Source organism: Phalacrocorax carbo, chromosome 1, assembly GCF_963921805.1.
Source record: "Phalacrocorax carbo chromosome 1, bPhaCar2.1, whole genome shotgun sequence".
NCBI classification, from domain to species: Eukaryota; Metazoa; Chordata; class Aves; order Suliformes; family Phalacrocoracidae; genus Phalacrocorax; species Phalacrocorax carbo.
This window is the reverse complement of record NC_087513.1, coordinates 5,009,959-5,028,829: the sequence shown is the minus strand read 5'-3', so window position 1 is coordinate 5,028,829 and position 18,871 is coordinate 5,009,959. Positions and strand designations below refer to the sequence as shown.

At 44.2% G+C, this 18,871-nt stretch overlaps 1 protein-coding gene across 2 annotated transcripts in view; it reads left to right on the top strand.

Annotated features, from left to right (window-relative positions):
- The window catches only part of SFMBT2 (Scm like with four mbt domains 2), a 124,212-nt gene that overhangs the window by 46,796 nt on the left and 58,545 nt on the right, over positions 1 to 18,871 (top strand). The window contains exons 5-7 of one of the 2 annotated variants that reach the window (XM_064442594.1): positions 5,168 to 5,256; positions 8,380 to 8,626; positions 14,945 to 15,042. In XM_064442594.1, coding sequence (XP_064298664.1) covers positions 5,168 to 5,256; positions 8,380 to 8,626; positions 14,945 to 15,042 — 434 coding nt within the window. Of the gene's footprint in view, positions 1 to 5,166; positions 5,257 to 8,379; positions 8,627 to 14,944; positions 15,043 to 18,871 lie in introns of those variants that run through there. The other variant, XM_064442603.1, reaches the window with a different exon arrangement.

The window sequence follows — 18,871 nt, the reverse complement described above, 5'->3', positions numbered from 1 at the left end:
TGTTTTCCTCTGGGAGACACAAAAGCGGTGTGCTGCAAAGACTGCGTTGGAGCAGAGGTACTTGGTTTTTACTTTTGCAGGTGTGGATAATTTCACCAAGGTCTATTAGGAGGAGGCCAAGCCTTGGCTCGGCCTCAACCAGCCCATCCCAGCACGGAGTCTGGGAGTTGGCGCACCACAACAACTACTGCTTAGGAACTGGGGAGAGAAATGTGGTCTCCTTCTCTGGTCTTTTTGTGGTAATCTACATCTAGATGGATTTTTCCTCTCCGCACATTTAGTCCTGCATGAATGTGATCTGGAGCAGAGCTATTTGCTCTGCTGTGGATACAGCTTGGCCCAGCAACATGCAGATCTGGCCTATGTTTTGCACTGCTTTGCTCTAAGGCAGGTGGTTCTATGGCATTTTTATGGCACAGAGATGCTTTAAAGCCTTTGGCCTTGGACCTGCAGAGGTGTGAAAACAACCTCCCACGCCGGCTCCAAGATGAACTGAACCCAGTCCAAAGGAAACAGGCACATCTGCGTATACAAGCTGCGGCTCCAAATGGGGCTGTGGTGTTGCCTGCTAAACCTGGAAAGAAAAGTAGTTACAAGAGCACTGGCATTTCAGGAGGATCTCTTTATGCAATGCGTGCCTTGTGTTTGGGCTGTACTGTGTCTAATATGGTGCAAGCTTTGACCAATGCTTTTTCTGTAGTGAGAGTATTGCTAATACCTGTCTCCTCTCTGGATTATCTAGTGTTTAATCATTCAGTTCAGCTCACACTGCAGCCTTTGCATCAGTGGGATCACTAAACTGAATCTTTTTTCCTGCTACTGTGTCTCTGCTTCTCTTAAATCATTTCCTCTCACTGTGATAAATTTGATGTTGGTTGGCACCCAGGGTCTCAAACCATTGCACAATCTCACGTTGGTCACTTCTTTGCCCAGCAACCCTGCGCAGGACCACGGGACTGGCACTAAGATGGGTCTGTTAATCATAGTGATAGTAGGATGCTTGGCCAAGCTGTGTCCTCATAGAGTATCAAAGCCTCATGCTCTAGAGGATCAGTCAGTGTGATGATGTTACTGTTGTCTTGGTCAAGCAAACCATCGCTGCTTAGGATATAATTTCCAAGATAGGCTCAATGTAACTAGAGTATCTCAAATGCTTTCTTGTCATTGGGCCTATTTGGAGCCCCATTGGGTGTGGGTGACAGTCCCTTTCCAAGGTGCCACCTTCACAGATGAGCTGTGCCTGGTGAGGGAAGGGTGGGTGTGCAAAGGGACGGGCAGCTTTCAGTACTTACCCCTGCTTGGAGAGGATTTTATGCATTGGTAAGGGTCTTCCTCCCAGTTTCATGAGCTCCCTGGATTGTGAAGAACGAGGACTGTTTCTTCCTATGCCATCCAGGAAGAAATATCAGGGACTTTCTTACCGTGAAGATTTCTTATGACCTTTTGAGTAAAAGTAGCTCAGCAAGAGCTAGGGTGGCATGAATTAGGGTGACATTAAGCACATGCTTGTAGATCACTGCTTGTGCCTGTCACACTTTGTGGTTGGAGGGGGCTCGTCAGAGTATTTCCATTTGAAGGACACGCTTTGTCCTCTGTGGCTTTTGGCTTTTGTAAGAAGACCTATCTCCCTGCATGAAATGGTTCTCTTTGAAAGGATTTGATGGGGAGGTTTATTTTGCTTTATTTCTTCTGTGTTTCCCCTGCCTCCCACAGCACCACAGATGTTAGCTGAGATCCCGGAGGTGCATTCCTCTTGACAGGTTCTGGATGGGGGAGGTTCACAGAGGTCTTCTGGGAAGATGAATCCATTGAAAGGCAGAGAAAACATGGATATCTGAGCCTCATGGACCACTGCTGAGTCTCTCAACTTATTTAAGAAAGGAAAAATTTTTTCGAAAGCAGCGCTACTAGTGGAGTTTAGGTCCCTGTGGAACAGGATCTGTTGTCCTGCCCACCTCCCCATCCCGCCGGTTGGCCAGCCTGCTGCAGATGGGCTCTAAAAGCAGAGTTCTTCCAGCCTGCCTGCAGTACGAGAGGTTCAGTTGTGTCTTTCCTGGTAGCTAACAAGCAAAAATGTGAATTAGTGATTGCAAATCAGTGCTTCGATTCACAGGTGCTGAGCCTGATACACCAGAGAAGCACCAGCATTTCTTGAGATGGATGCTCAGGTTGGGCACCCATGCGTTACACTGCCAGCTATTCGCATTTACCCAGCGGATTTTCCTTTGTTTGAATATTCTTGTTTAACATTTTGCTTGGTCCTCAAAGGCTTTTGCAGATATCATGATGACTCAGATTCACTTCATTACTACTAAAAATTAATATTTGCATTGTAATGACTTGAACTGTAGTACTGAGAAGGCTGATTGAGCTCTGTAGGCCCAGAAGAGAGTGCAAATCCCTGTTCCTAAAACTTCCAGTGCAATCTGTGCTCTCTCAAAGTTTTTCAGAGTCCCCTTATCTACACCACAAAAAAAGAATAAAATAAAGCAAAACACCAGATATTAGATTTGTTTGGGGCGGATGGCTCTGAAACCACACAGAAACTGGGAGTAGTTTGTGTCTTTCAGCTGAGTCTGTTTAGTCTGAAAACAAAGGTCACCTTGGCCCTTTTGGACTCTGGAAGCCTATAATCCAGATTTGAAGGCGGAGAGGGGCCCCGTCTTATTTAGGTGTCAGAAAGTTGTGAGGTGCAAACCTTCTAAAAAGGATGAGATTTTTTTTTGAGAGAGACATTAGAAGGGGGACAGACTGACAGACAGCAAGATCTGTGAATCAGGCACCGTTAAGACATCTCAAATCGGGCATCTGGAAATGGAGGCCCCTGAAATCTGTTGTCAACTTTGAAAATCCTGTTTCTGCCCCCCCCCCCCACCCCCTCCTGCCAGCTTTGAAAGTTCAAACCGTGTTCTTTTTATCACATTTGTCATTCCGTTAGTAATGAAGCTCTGGCATCCAAAATTTGGCTGACAACTTTGTGGGTATGAGCCAAAATGAAGTTCAGCTTGCACCTTTCTCTGATGCACCCGGTGCTGTTCGCAGCGAGAGGCAGGAGCCTGAACTAGAGGGACTCCAGTCTCATTCATTGCAACAATTACTACCTTCTCGCTGATGCCAAAATTAAGCTTGTTTTCTTTATCCTAATGTAGGTGGACAGAAACTGATGAGTTGTACGCAACGGGAACGTTGAGAGGAAAAGTGCCATGTATAAACCATTTCTTCTCACGATATTCCTTCATCTTAAATAATGTAAAGGTCATAAATCTCCTGTAAATCATGTAAAATCCGTGATGCAAAAGACCTAGAGCAGTTCCAGGCTAGCTTAGATTTTATTTTATAGAGGCTCAAGTTGAGCACTTTAAAGTTCACTAATTTTAAATACATTTAAATGCACTTTCAACGTAGCTTAGATCTATAAACTGAATGTATAGTTCAAGTGGCATTGGGAGAACGGGCTTTTAGGGAAGGAGCACGACTCAGAAATGAGGTCTGATGTATGGTCTGCTGGGCATGGCTTCTGTCTTTGTCCGTGGCCATACCTGTGTGGATTGCATAAGGTATTTAGGGTGTAATCTGAGCACGGCTGGAGTCCAAGTCTGCCAAGCACCCACGCGGGAAGGAAGCCCAACCATGAGCGTGTTTTGTGGCAATGGCGTACAACTGTCCTTGGGCAAACCCAGTGCTCCCTCTCACCATTCCTTTAATTCAACGTTCGGCAGCAGATGGCTTGAGGATGCATTCTGAGAAGGCTCAGGTTTGGTTTCCTTGTCTGGAGGTAGTGGTGGCAATACTTGTGCTCATATTGCCGTTTGCATTTGCAGCCTGAGTCCTCCTGATCTAACCACTGAGTTTGCACCTTCTCAGAGGTCCCACAGCTCAGGTCCCGCATTGTCAAGGCATTGCGGTAGCTGACACCCATCTCTGGGAAGGGCTGAGGAGTCTCAATCACCGAGCTTTTCAATCGATTAGCAATCCCATCCTGACTTGTGTGAAAGCACAAAGAGCTTCACTCTGGATTGCTCTTGGTTGACTAACATGATATTTTCCTAAAGCGTGGAGCAAAGGGCTCTGTTTCCTTTGAGCAAAACATGAGGGCTGCTATCATTTAATTATTTCGGACCTACGCTGGTTAATTACAGCCCTTCCTGGCCTCCCCTGTGGGGTAATGGTCTTTAAACCATGTTTTCAGTTGTTTGTTCAGAGAAAATGTTTTAATTTTCAAATGCACGTGATTTTTCCCTTCTATAGGAGTTGCTGTGCTAGCAACATAACTATATTACCGTTGGTTGTCTACCATATAAGTAAGATTTTTGGGGAGAGAAAAATATTTCTGATGCAATTGAATTCCCGCTTAGAGGCAGGTGGAATTGAAGTGGTTTCTTGGTTGCTGACTGCAAATGCACAATGCGCCTGAAGAGGCATCTGAATCTCTGAAGCTGAGATTTGCTGAATTGCATTTTGGTGCCCAACCTTTACTGATTTCAGAAAGAATTGAACCAGAATTTGAATCCCAGAGGCAACAGTTATACATTTCAGTTCACATCTTGTAAAACTGTGTGGATATGGATCCCTAAAGTAACCCAGGCTTATAGTGTTTAGCTCAGAAATTATTCAAACTTTTTTTTGAAATTAAATAGGCATTCCTGATAAATTTGTTAAGTCTTTCTTCTTGCAAGTGTATTAACTTGGCAGCTGACATACAATGCTCTCAGTGTTAATTTTCTGCTTTGTGGGGGAAAGCACCTGGAGTTTTTGTCGTCCTGTCGAGGAACTGGGAGTTTGCACAGCTTTTTTTTTCTCTGAGGTCATTAGTGAACATACAAAGAAGCTTTATAAATCATATCTGAGCCTATGTTGTAAGCAGGAAACGACTGGTTATGCAAGTGGTGGCCAGTTTTGAATGGGAGAGATGGAGATGATAAGCCACACTGTTGTAAATGGCTGTCAATGGCTGCAGTGGAGCAACACCTTCCCTTATTTTGGGATATAGCCATGTGTGCGGGTTGCCCAAGGAACTGGACAAGAAACCAGGTTTTCCCCTGGTCTGGGTTGCAGTTGCATCCAAACTTTAGAGCTGGTAAACCCCGAGATGTGTCTAAAATACATGTGGCAGGTCCATTGCAGTCTGCTATGCTAAGCATTTCTTATCTTTCCTCCCCTTCCCAAGCAATCAAAGAGAAATACGTGGACTGGACGGAGTTTCTCATACACGATTTGACCGGCGCCCGGACAGCACCTGCAAATTTACTGGAAGGCGTATGTATTAGATTGCAGTTTCTCTCCGATACGGTGTCGCGGTGTGCATGCTGCAGCAGTGTTTGCGCTCCCGACGTGCAGGGCCGAGTGCTTGCAGCGTCTGTGTCCTGGCAGCGGGGTCTCACCCAGTGCTGGCCAAAAGTCGGTGGCAACGTTGCCTTGACTCTGCTGGTTCTGCTTCTGGCTCAGTGATGGGAAGTTTGGTTTGCCTTTAGGCTGGAGGGTGGTACTTAGAAAGTTGGGTACTTAGGAAAGGCTGGGTGGAGAAGGAGAGCACGGAGGGGGTCAGTAGGAAGGAGGATGCAGCCCTTCAGCACCTCATTAGATCCTCCAGACTCATAACCTGAGCTTTCAGGTCAGGGCACAGGTTGGAGAGGGTGTTTAGCAGGTTCAGGTTTATGCACGCATGGAAATAGCTCCTCCAAGGATGTTCCTTCCACATACACACAGAAGTCAGGTTTAGCAGGGAAGTTGGTGCCCTCAGACCTCGGTATTCAGGAGAGAAGAAGGGGCTGGTTTTTTTAGGTGCACCCATAGAGCCCAGACTGTGCAGCGTATTCACAGGGTGACTTGCACCTGGGGCAGCCTCAGCTTGCCTTGGGATCTTGAACAAAAATCCCACAGATTCACGTTGAAACTGTGGGAGCAGGGTGCCTTCTCCGTTGGGACCTGCCCTCCTCTCCTGTGGATGCTCTGTGGGCATTTGGAGAGGAGACGGCCTGTCCTGCAGGAGGTAATTCTCTCTGCCCCTCTCAATTTAGGCTGGGAGTAAAGGCACAGAGGTGGCTTATCTTTGTGTAAGCACCCACATTGGCTTTTTGGAAGGAATTGTGCATCCAGGCACCATTTTTGATCCTTTTGTCCCTGGTCACTGCCACCTCCCACAGCCGCATCCTTTTCCCACGTGCTTGTGCAGTACGAGCTGCCTGGCAAGGAGAATTAATAGCATACCATCAGGGAATTTTTTATCCCCCTGATCTCTTAGCCGAACAGCCCCTGCATGCCTGAAATAATGCACATCCTCAGGTCTGCTGCGCCCCTGTTGCTACACCGCTCCCGGGTGGTATATGCAGAAAGCCAGTGGTGTCCAGCGCCCATCTCCGGTGTATGCCAGTGCCACCACAAACCTCTCCGTTCCCTTTCCACAGGCAGAGAAAAGAGGCAGAAATGCAGAGAGAGGAAACAGTGCCTTGGCTTGAAACAGTTTCTGACCCTTTTCTGGTGTTTTATACAATACACGTGCTTAGTGCTGTCTGTGTCGTGCGATGTATGTAAGCCCCTGTTGACAGATTTGCTGTTCGTGAGTGCTGCGGATTGTTGTTATACTGCTAAATCATTATGTGGTGATACTTCTTTTTTTTTTTTTCAACATGTTAGCTATGCATATAAAGAGTTCTTGCGTTATGGCAAATGTTAATATTTCATGCAAGCCAATTATTAATCTTAGCCATTCAGTTCTCAGGGGTAAGTGACAACCCCTTGGCTTAAAATTTAGCACACAAATCAGAAAAGCAATATTCGCTTTTATGCAGCCAGGGATTTATTATAATAAGTTAAATCATTACACCATCGTTTCATATTAAAGAATGTTTTGTTGCGATGAAGCAGTTGTATGAGAGGTAAAAAAACTGTTAACGTAGTTTTCTATTATATCATTAAATTCCGACACTGCGTTTTGCCATGAAATAATATTTGAAGACATTGTACAGGTGCTTGTGTCTTATACAACAGAGGAGTGGCTTATCATGGCAAATATATTGTTCTGGGAGCTATCTGTTACTCATAGAGCTGGTTAAAACTGTACATGTGATAGTTATAGTTAATTTTAATTACATTTTTTACCAAATTCTCATTCTGTTGCCTGCATTTTTGGCTTAAGAGAGACATAGTCAAAATCAGTTGCATTTCAAAATTTTGAATATTTTCAAAATTCAATATGAAAGAGAACTTTTTTGAAAAATAAGGCTTTTTCCTCACTTTTTTTTTCTAGCCACCCCTAGAAGGAACCATCCTGGACTCATTCCGATTTACAGAATTAATATTTAAAAAAATACTGTGAAAGGTTTATATTGTTTAATTAAGTAGAAGTGGTACAAACACACAGGAAAAAAAGGTCCTTGTTTTTAATATATTTTGCTTGTGCTTAGCACCTCCTTTGGGAACCAGCACTCCCAACTCTTGGGGTGTTTTTTAGTGCTGCTCTTAAAGCCCTGGAATTGAGAAATTGCATAAGAATTGGAACTTGGATTTTAAAAAAACGAAGAAATCTAACCATTATATTAGTGGAGAAAAGCTCGACAATACAGAGATGCTCACAATCACGAAGCAAAAACACTGAGCCCCTAAAGTATCGTTCTGCAAAGCATCTCATGGTTTTTTAATGCCTGTGGTTGGCAGCTTTGCAGGTGTAAAGTTAAGCACATGTGTAAACGGTTGCAAAACTGGGATCACAGAAAATACTGCATGTAAGCAAATAACCTCATTTACTGGGGTTTCTTAGGCATGGCGGCTTGATCCAGCAAATCCTGTGTGCCCTGGGCTATGATCCCAAGGCCACTTGAGCTGATGGGAACCTGCCGTGGGCTTTGGGCTTTGAGGTAACCACCATAGACTCTTGCATCCATGGCAGTGGGGAATAATATGTTCTACATGCCAGTAGGAGTGAGATAAAGCTTTTGGTGGGAATGATCCATGCACAGAGGGCAATTTTAGGGTCATGCCCAAAGCAGTCGCCTTTTAGGTAAATGCCAGTGTCCAGTCCTATGACTGGTTCTTATTGGCTGCACTCAATGAGAATTTGGTTTGAAATCCTCCAACATAACTGGGCTTTGAGTTCTCAGGAGCATCCTACGTGGATGTGCCCTGTGAGCCGTTCCACCTTCTATTATACTTTTTTTGTTGTTGTTGATGATGTCAGTTGAGAAATTAGCACAACTGTTGTTTTCTGTTTTACTTCTGAATTTGCACTTGGAAGACATTGGGTAAAATAGAAGAAGAACAGACTGTTTGCTGATCGCTTGGATGATGGTGTGAAAAACAAAAATAATCTTCTGCTGTCATCTGTTTCCTTGAGAAGTCTTCAAATAAAGTTTAAAATAAGGAGTTTTGCTTCTATTCAAACAGCCTCTGCGAGGAAAAAACCCTGTAGACCTCATTACAGTTGATTCCTTAATAGAGCTGCAGGATTCCCAGAATCCCTTTCAGTACTGGATAGTTAGTGTGGTTGAAAATGTTGGAGGAAGATTACGCCTTCGCTATGTGGGATTGGAGGAGACTGAATCCTATGACCAGTGGTTGTTTTACTTGGATTGCAGACTTCGACCAGTCGGTTGGTGTCAAGAGAATAAATACAGAATGGACCCACCTGCAGGTAAAAAGCCTCCTAAAAATACTATCTCCCTTTGTGGCATTTACTGATGTTTTGAGATGCTCATGCAACCCATTTCTTCTTACCCAGCATTCACATTGCTTTTACAGTAGTTTCTAGCTGTAACACAGATGGCATGTGAAAGCCGTCTAAGTTGGGTTCAGAGTGGGTCAGGTAAACTGTATTAAATTTATTTAATAAATTCAGTTTATCTTAGCTCACTCCTGGAAGGAAGCAGTGTCCAATAAAAGCAGCTTCGTGCATTGATGCACCAAAAGGCAGAGCTGATGGGGACGATCCAACGATGTACCTGTTTGCCCAGCCCTTTTCAGTGATGTTTTAGTGGCCAGGTCTTCTGGCCATATTGTAAGCATCCTGATGGAGGCCTCGCTGGCAGCCAGTCATCAGCATCCAAATCAAGTCCTAGGTGACACCTCACAGCATTTACTAGGCTCCATTTGCTTTCCCCTCAACCAAACACCTCTTGCCCGTTTGTCTTTCCATGGCAACACACATTTCTGTTGGGTAGCAGTAGACCTCCATGAAATTTCCCGCGGCTGAAGAATATGTTTTGGAACCCTCGTGGTCCCTCTAACACAGGCCTTTCATATTCTGCTGTAACGTTGCTGTACATCTGCCAGCTGAGACCTGCCTTGTGTGTAACCAGTCAGAAGGTACATTGGGGGTGCTGGGTTTGTCTGCCTGTCCATGGCAGCCTGTCAAGGGATTACGTGGTGTCTGTTGCTAGAAGCTAGAACAACACCCCTTTGAGTAAGGGCAGATGGATCTTTTGGATTTAAAAGACCATAAATTTTGTCCTGCATTTTCTTCAAGGGAGTGAAGTCTTTGCAAGTATGTCAGACCAGATTCAACCTCAGGAGATTGCGACTTGGAGAAGCAGCTCAGTAGAGTTGAGTTTAGTGTTCAAAGCAGCTTGGGAGGAGGGAGGTAGGGACTGCAGTTAAGCTGAAGTCAGAAACTAGAAGTCACAAATCCAGGGGCAGGAGAAATTCAAGGGACAGGAGTCAGGCACAAGCAGGCTGGGCCAGGTGGCTAGGCAAGAGTAGAGTTTCGGGTTCAGCTAGAATCAGACTCCAAACAGCAGGACTGGCTTTGGCAAAAGGAGCAGGATCAAATCAGCAGGGCAAGAAGGAGTACAAGGCTGAGTATAGGGGAAAACTAACGATTACTAAGGTTTAGCAAGCAGGATATGGGCTACGGACCACAGCACACAACAGAGGCTCAGGGCTACTTGAAGCTTCCTGGAGAAATGCTTGCAGAGGCATTGACTTGCAGGTCCTGGGCCTGGCTTTGGAGATGTGCTTGCATCCTGGCTATAGGCCATTACAGTGAGGGATGACTGGGAGGGTGAATTTTCTCTACCACACCAATAATACTGATCAGAACTTTGTGAAAATTTCTGGGAAATTGGGTTTCTCTCTACTCAAGATGTTTGGCTCTGCATTGGTCTGATTTGAGTTGGCTGAGTTGGTTGAGTCAAGTTGGTTGACTTGTCTTGGAGTTAGGGATCTGGTTAAACATGGCAGTACAAACTATGGCATGCATGGTCTGCTTTGGAGCAGAAAGCATGCATCATGTGTATTTTTCATAAATACTTGGGGCCACAAAGCTGTTTGCCAAGTCCTGTGGATAATGGCCCATATTTGCTACCTGTTTACACCTCCAAGATGGGTGCCTGAGGACCACTGTTTCCTTTGGGAGATGAGGTGCTTTCTTAGTTAATGCATAGATTTTGGCCCAGCAGACCTATTCCACCTTTTCCTGTGTAGGTGGATGACTTGTCCAGGTCTGTGCCTCATTTTCTTTGTGCTGTGGGTGAAGTTTTCCCATGAGTGTCAAATGGTAACAGAAGGGTAGCCCTCCTTTGGGAAGGTATTTCTGATGTGGCTTCTGTCCATCACACGCGATTCAGAGAAGTTACCCCGATACATGCAATTGTCATGTTCACAAGTCTGTCTGAGTCTTGGGTCTAACTTAGGGTCTCAAATGCTTTTTGGAAGCGTGTTTTTTTTTTCACTGATAGGTAGGAATCAATGTTCCCCATCACTTCTAAATTAGATGTGAATGCTGGAGAGCATGAATATCACTCACTCCATTATTTTACAGGGTATTTGTGTTACAGAGAAACCCTTTTTCATTGACTGTCTTTGAACCTACTTGGCCTGTGCAGGTTTGGTGAATCAATACAGAAAAGGCCCAAATGAGATTTATGCTTCCTCTTTGTTATTCCATTCTCTCTCTATTTTTTCATCCTCTTACCCAGTTGTGCTTCCTTCTCTATGGATTGCCCCCCCCCCCCCCGCTTTTCTTTTCGTTTTCATTTTTTCAGTTGTCTTGGGTCTGAACTTGTTATTGGACTCTTTATTTGCTGATGTTGTTTATGTTTCTTCTCCCCTCGATTAAACTGCTTTTAAAATTTCATTCTGTTTTTCTCATCTGTCTTCATCTGATATCTGTTTAGTGTCCTTGGCATTTCTTTGGTCATTCACTTTTTAGTGAACATTGTTATTAATGAAATTATTGAACTAATTAGTTCAATGCCCCAGATTTTCTTCCTGACTTCCTTTAGCTTAAATAGGTGGTCATTACTTTACTTCTTCTCCTAAAGTTGTTTCTCACGGGATTTAGCTGAGAAAAGACCCTTTGGGTCTGAACCATTCCATTTTCTCACAAGACCTCGCCTGAACACTGCCCCTGAGGATCTTTCTTTGATCCCCCCCTTCTGGTCTACCCAGCTGTCTGGCTCTGCACTGCAGGGAGTTGCCAGTCAGAAATGGGATTCTGGAGGTGGGAATGCTCGTTGTTCCACTTGTAACATGCTGGACTACACTGGCCGTTTAATGTCCACCTAAAATGAACGTGTTCATAAAACACAATGGATGAATAAAGTGTATGAGACAGCTGTAGTATCATATTAACCTGGAGGAAGAAGAGGGGAAACAGCCAAGTGGCAGGTCTTAGGGGATCTGTTTGAAATTAAAGAGTCTGCAAAAGCAATCTGGGAGCAAGCAGGCAGGCAAGCAGTAGTGAGTTGTCAGGATAAGGCGCTGGCAGCAGAGAGCTCTAAAGAAACTCAGGGATGAAGCTACTAAACCACAAACTGTCAAAGGATGCAATTTCCTAAGGATGCCAGACCAGGAGAGTGTGCCAGGGACACGTCCTTGCCTGCTTACGGCCTTCCTAGTGTCTTCTACAGTAAATAGGATTTGGACTAGAAAGACCTTTGGTTGTGTGAAAGACCTGGTATGGACCTTCTTTGGAAAGAGAGACAGTCTGTGGGCAGTATGTTGGCTTTTTACACATCAGGGATTAAATTCACCTGATGTAGTGTAGGCATCAAAAAGACAGTTCAGCATGAGCTGTTCCTTTCTCTTTATGATCGGTGGAGAGAAGGGGATGCCTAAGACATGTCTAACAGGGGTCAGATGAAATGACATCTTCATAAACCTATTTTTTCCACTTAGGGTGGTTGAAAGCAATGAACACAGACCTGGTTGTCTAACTTGAGTATCTGAAGCCAGTTGAGGTGACTCCTTGATTGATAACAGGAACAGCCTTGGACTGTATATGAAAGCTGTTACGACTCTCCTCCAAAGAGGTGCTGAGGACATGCGGCTCCTCCCAAATCAGTCTGCGCGTTCAGCTGCTATCAAATGGGGAAGTTCAGTTATACATCAGTTCTGCAGGTTGTGGCAGTGCTTTGCTTACCCTTGACTTGGATGCTGCGTACGCACCTTCAGCTTTACTTCCCCTTGTGTCTGGGCTGTGATTTTTCTGTGTTGATTCACCTCTGGGACCTGCCAAGTTGGGTTTCACCTTGCAGAGCAGTCTGAGATCAGTTGTTCAAGATGCAGAGCATCTCATATAAAGGAGATCTCAGGGATCCAAACGTCTACAGTATTTTGGGTCTATTTTCTCAAGCCATCCACGTCCTAGCACCCACTTAATGTACGAACATGTGCAAGAGGGTCCTTAGGAAATACCATTCTGTCTGTCTTCTCCAAATGGCAACTTTCAGGGGCTTGGTATGTCTGTTGAGCTCTTTTAACTGAGGCGAAGGGCTGGTAGTGTGTTTTCCCCTCAGATGTATATCTGAATCCAATGTAAGCCTCCTTGCTAGCGCAAATTGGCACAGGCGTCTTGACACAGAGCCACTGATGGTCTTGCCTCAACTGCTTATGCAGGAAAAGATCATCTCATTTTATGTTACTTTCTATTTAAAGACAAATTGGCAGTCATTTTAATTGCTCACTCCTTGTTAACCTAAATACAAATTGACACAGCACACTTTGTCCAATTACCTGCAACCCTATCACTTAAACAAAATGCTTTATGCTCTTTTAACCGTGCGATTTAGTGTTCATATACTTGCCAGCATAAGCTAGCTGCCACTAATTAAATGCGCATATGATATTGCTTGCTTGTTACTGAAACCGTTGGAGTTGTCTTTATCTCTCAAAGTTTGCTGACACTGCCCAAATAAGCTGCTGCTTGTTTTCACTGATTTGGGCAAAGTCACCCAAAATGCCGCTTTCTTCTTTCCTACACTTCATTGCTATAACTGTAGAAAACGAGGGTCTGTTTTCAGCTTGCTCTGTCCGGGGAGCAGGGGAGCATCCAGCAGGGTTCTCCAAAACTCAGACTTCTTGTTAGTTGAAACAACAGGCTAGCAGCAGCTTGGGACAAAATCATGTTGCATTGAGTATTTCCCTATTTGGCATCATTTAAGCCAAAAAGGAAGAAACCAGGTGAGTTGTTTCCCTCCTGCACTTCAGGCTGATCTGACCTGCAAATAAGGGAGAACTGGAGCAATAAGGCTATAAAATAATGAACAATTAGGTAAAGAGTGCCCTTAACACTTGTGACCACGGCACATGCTGTAAACAAAGACTTGAAACGTATGTTCCCATTAATAACCAGGCAGTTGAGGAATTAAAAATAGAGCCCTGAAAGGTTAAATTTTCCCTTTAAATGTGTTTAAATTCATATGCAGATCCTTGAGGTCTGTTCTGAAGTAGCAAGGTTTGATATAGTGGAAGTATAAATACATCCACTTCCAGTGAGTGATTCTGCAAATCCTAGTTTGATAAGGTCTTAAATCCATTCAGATCAGAGCATAAAATTCTCCTGTACCATCAGTGCTAGGTGAAAACAGTGCTTGCCAATTCCTTTCTTTATACATATTTTTATTTCCTCCGTCAGAATTGAAAGATACAGCAGTAAATCATTGCTAGCTAGCAAATGTGTATGGTTATTAGATGTACAGAATTTAAATGCAAATTGGGCCAAACTGAACTGTGATGTGTGTGAAGCCAAACTGACAAAAGAAAGGCTTCACACTATTCACTCTGTATCAAGGTTCAAGTTTATTATTGAGTAAATGTTCATTTCCATTTTAATAATTGTTGCAATCTATCTACCTATCTTGTCTCTTTAAGACCTTGATATGAATGTTCTGCAATAACTTATTGTGTGCAGGATAACAATATGTTTTCTAGGGCAGAAGTAAATCTAATATAATGTTCTTCATCCTAGTATTGTTTCTTACATTGTTTCCTTTGATGATTCATAGGCGTTTCACTGCACTGAATCATAAAGGGCTTGTTAATATAATGATTTAATAATATTAAACCTATTTAAAGAAACTCTATGAAAGCAATGTGAATCTGCACAAAGATGTTGCCTAGAAGTATAATGATGAAAATTCCTAAGTGTAAGTCTTTGAATTGGTGTGATTGTCTGGTTCGGGTGTGATACCAACAAATGAGTCTGGGAAGAGACCTAGCTGAAATGTTCCTTCCCGCCCCACCTCCACCCACTGCAAAAAACCCCAACGCTGCAATAAAATATAATTTAAAAAAAAAGACTTTCCAACGAACAGAAGCCTTGGTAAAGATATTTCTGCTTTTGTTCAGATGTAACTAATATTGGCTGAAGGCCTGAGGCTCCTCAGACTGAAAAACATCAGGTATTTTGAGAATTGAAAATCAAAGGAGAGTTTTTGTTATTTTCAAGTAATGAGGTAGTACGGTTCTTGTTTCTTCAGCAGAAAATGAAGGATGTGTACTTTTCTGGGTTTTACTCCGGGATATGAAACACAATCTTCCTCAAATGTGTCCCTGCTAGTTGCTTTTGTGTTGAATTTATCCACGCTGTGCAGCTTGGAATCTACACACTGTTCGATTCACTTGTACTAGTCATTTTTATGACATAGGAACTTAAGTCTTTCACAAATGTTTGCTCTCCAAACAGTAACCTCTTGGTTTTGTTGTTTTTTTTTTTCTGTTGTCATCACTTTAGATATCTATTCTCTGAAGACTGTATCTGAATGGAAATGCTCTCTGGAAAAATCCCTTAATGATGCAGCAAATTTTCCTCTTCCAATGGAAGTGTTCAAGGTAAAAGATGCACATTTTTCCTTCACTCACAGAACCCGCAATGGATAAATATCATGCGGTGTTTAGCAGCTTATGTTAAACTTCTGCCGGAAAGGCCGTTGCTCTAATACGTCACCACGAAAGGTCACAAGTGAGATGTTTGTATAAAATGCAGTTTTGCTCTTGCGCAGGCTTTCCATTCTGAGAACCAATTTCTCGCAGTCAGTGTTTTATAGGGACTGGGGGTGATCAGCGCTGATGTCTCCAATGTTATTTTTAACGTTAGACCCGTGCAAAGGCATTGTATGCAACCGTGAAAATGTAAGGCTACGAATACGAAAGTTGACATAAGCTGGACAGATTTCCGAGAGCCTTGCACAGAAATTTTCATCTCATCACAAGCCACAAGGCAGAGAAACCTCCTCCAGGGACCTGTAGTGGAAGTGGGAGATAATTTTACTCCCACATATTTCCCCCCCCTCTGTTTTTTTAATAGTTAGAGATGTGCTTCAGCCCTGAGGCACCAGCTTTAATTTCCCATCCAAATCTGCACTACTATTAATCATGACGGCTCCAGATAATCTTGATTTCTAGCCGTGCCCGTCTGGTGTCTAACAGTTACATCCTCGCTGCGGAGCGATGGGCAGCATGGCTGTGGGTGCGAGAGGATGCTCAGGGAGGTGTGTGCCCTGTCTCCAGTGTCACCTGCTGCTTGGGGAGCTCGTGGACTATGGTGCCCTCCTCACCACCATCCTGGCTCATCCTGGGGACCCTCTGGGTTCCTTCCCTGCCCATAAGCCACATTGCAGTGGGACACCCCAAAACACCCATGCAACTGGAAGAAGGCACCCACCATACCCCACCCTGGCTGACGTGCTGGGAAACCCCAGTGCCACCTTCACCCTTTCTTCAGGGACATGGCAGCAGCTTCCCATGAGGAATCCAGGCTCCTCGCCCAGCCGAGATGCGCTCGAATTAGCAACATTAATTTGGGAGCGCTTTGCTAATGGCCCAGGCAGCGGCTCATTTGCTTGCAGTGTGAAAGCTGTGCTGGGCTGGGAGAAGCGGGAAGATTTGTGCGTTGGCCGTCGGCACGAATGTGGGTTTGGGAGGCCCCGTGTTGTTACGGGAGTGGCGTGCGGAGGGTTTTCATTCTATGCCATTTATTTCATACAATGTTTCAATCTGCCGACTCTATTAAAAGTTTGCATTTGCAGTTTAAAGATCAAAAATGCATTGTGTGGGGCAGGGATTAAATCACAATAGGGAATGCCTAATGTGTAAATTTTATTCCTGTCCATATGAAAGAGCGAAGAATGTTTCTGGGGAGACTCATAAAACGTCTTTTCTTTTTTTTTTTAAAAAAGTTTATAACTAACAGCTGGTTTGCTGCCTCTTCTCAGCATGCCAGACTTATACCCGCTTATTTTAATTATTGCATGAGGGTCATAAATTCAAATTCAGCAAATCCCAGTTGCCATGCCATGCGGTTGGAGCTTGCAAAGATGTTCCTCTTAGAAGACAATGCAAAACATTGGAACACTTGAATGGGCCAAGAGGAGAGTTACTTTGGGGCCAAATGTGACAAAAAGGCAGGATTCTTTATTTGCAATGTGAAAGCTGAGTACAAGGGGAGCTGAATTCAGTGTCTGGTGTTATCTAAGCCCCTGGTTCTGGTGCTGGGAAGGCAGGAGGCTGAGTTGTTTATTTGTGTGTAGGCATCATTTTATTCTGCCCATTTAGGGTGAATAAACCCCATCTTGTGCCTCTTAATTGAGGAGAAAAATATGAGACCTTTTCTGTGCTTGTAAGCATGTCTTCTTCTAGTAATGACTTAAACATGAGTTAAGGAAAGGCTTTAGGAGGCTATATTAGAGAACCCTTGTCTGACCTTATGAGATAAGCCAATATTTATGTGCAGGACCTTCAAGGAGAATCCCAGATCCCAGCAAAAAGATTCGAATCCAAAGGTGTATTTTTAAATTTTTTTTTTTTTTTTAATTTTTTTGCAAACCCAGCACTGAAGTATTGTCTCTACACAGTGCCTGGGGCTCCGTGCTACTGTAACTGTCATGTGTTAGATGAGATATAAAACACAGGGTTTGACAGCTGGCAACTGTTAAAGATCTTCTAAAGCTGGAAATGTTTACTTTGGCGGACATGGTAAACTGCACACCGAGCAATTATATTCCACATTTTCCACATTTCCCTACAGAAATCCATCACTGAGGAGAGCGTAAGTGTGTGCTTGCTCTGCAGACATGAGCGGTCCCTGGGGTGAACATGTGCACATTTGGCTGGATTATGACTTAAATCACTGTTGTCCTTTGAGCTGTGCACAACCGTGGGCAGTGTCACTAACGCGCCATCAAATTGGTCCTGGGCGGTGGTGCTGGGAGAGCAGATCTGCATTGTAGTGGGAGAAGAGGCTCCTCTTATGGGTCTGTCAGCCCATCATTGCTGTCGGTGGTGATGCTCTTTGGTTTTGGTGTGACATGGTTGGGTTCTGCCTGCGACTTCATAAGCCATGGATTTGAGTCAGAATTATCAACTCTCAGAAGTGTGGCAGAGCTCAACTTGTATGTGGTGGTCTTTGGCGGCAGATCCAAAAATCCTTTGCAAAAGCACAGCCCTGATCCCCTCTTGGCATGCAGGGAGGGGACACTAGCCACCAGACCACACGAGCTGGTTGCAAAATTTGGGGGAAGGCTGCAAACAGGATCTTCTTTTTTTCTGGTGCTATTTTACACTTGGGCATATGTTGAAAGTGTTTGTAAAAATGCTTTAGGATCCTTTGAGAAGGAACGTGATGTTCAACTGCCAGAAAATGCTGCTATTATATAGCTACTAAACATAGTGTTTTGCAAACTGCACATCCTGGAATAAGATTTTTCTTCACAAAGCTTTTTGCAACACACCCGCTATTTTGTCGTTCGGTTCTTTTCAGAAAACATGTTGTTCCTTAAAGAAAACTAAATACAGACAGGATTTTCAAGGGTATTCAAAGGGCTAAGGGGCACAAATGCTTCCGAAAGGCCACAACCCAAGGAGGCCACAATCCTTTGCTGTTTCTGCTCTGATTTCGGGGTGCTGTAGGGATCCCCCATGCTTGGCTAGGTACCGATCATAAATGATGGCTCAGGCTTCAGAGGGCACCTGAGAAAATAGCCAGGGCTCTGGGTATGAATAAGGGTGGTCAAACTGTTACTGGGGCCTGATCTCAAGTTAAGTGTGACAATTTCAGTAGTTTGCTTCAGTGATGGCATTGCTGGTGCTCTGTAAGAGAGAGCCTTGCATCAGGAAGCCAGACGCCAAACACAGCACCTTCTAGCCCTAATGTTTATGAATCAATGCATTTTTTGGAGTTAAAGCCCTGCAGCTTGGGTAAGATGAATGCTGGACACAGATCATGGGATTTAATGTCTTAGAAAGAAGGGGATGCTGGGGTACTTCTCTGACATCCCACTATGCTCCCCCTGGTCTCCTGTGCCATATCTGTGGGTCCCATGCAGATGTTTGTGGATCCCTGGGTGTCTTTCAGCTCACCCCAGACAGCTCTGGTTGGGCAACTAAATCCTACCCAGGATTTGGGGCGCTCATCATCTTTCCATAGATATTGCATATGGGCATCCTATTCCCAATGCCCTCTGACTGCTATAAAGTGAGTCCTGATGACTGGCTTGGATAGAGGTATCACCAGCCACATCCCTAACCCAAAGTCTGTTGAACTGCTTGAAGAGCACAGACACTTAGGAGGAAGAGGTGTTATCTAAGACAGGTGTCAATTCCTGATTTATAGCCTTTGAACCCACTCCTCTTGTCTCCAGCCTCTGGTCCTCCTGTCCTAAAG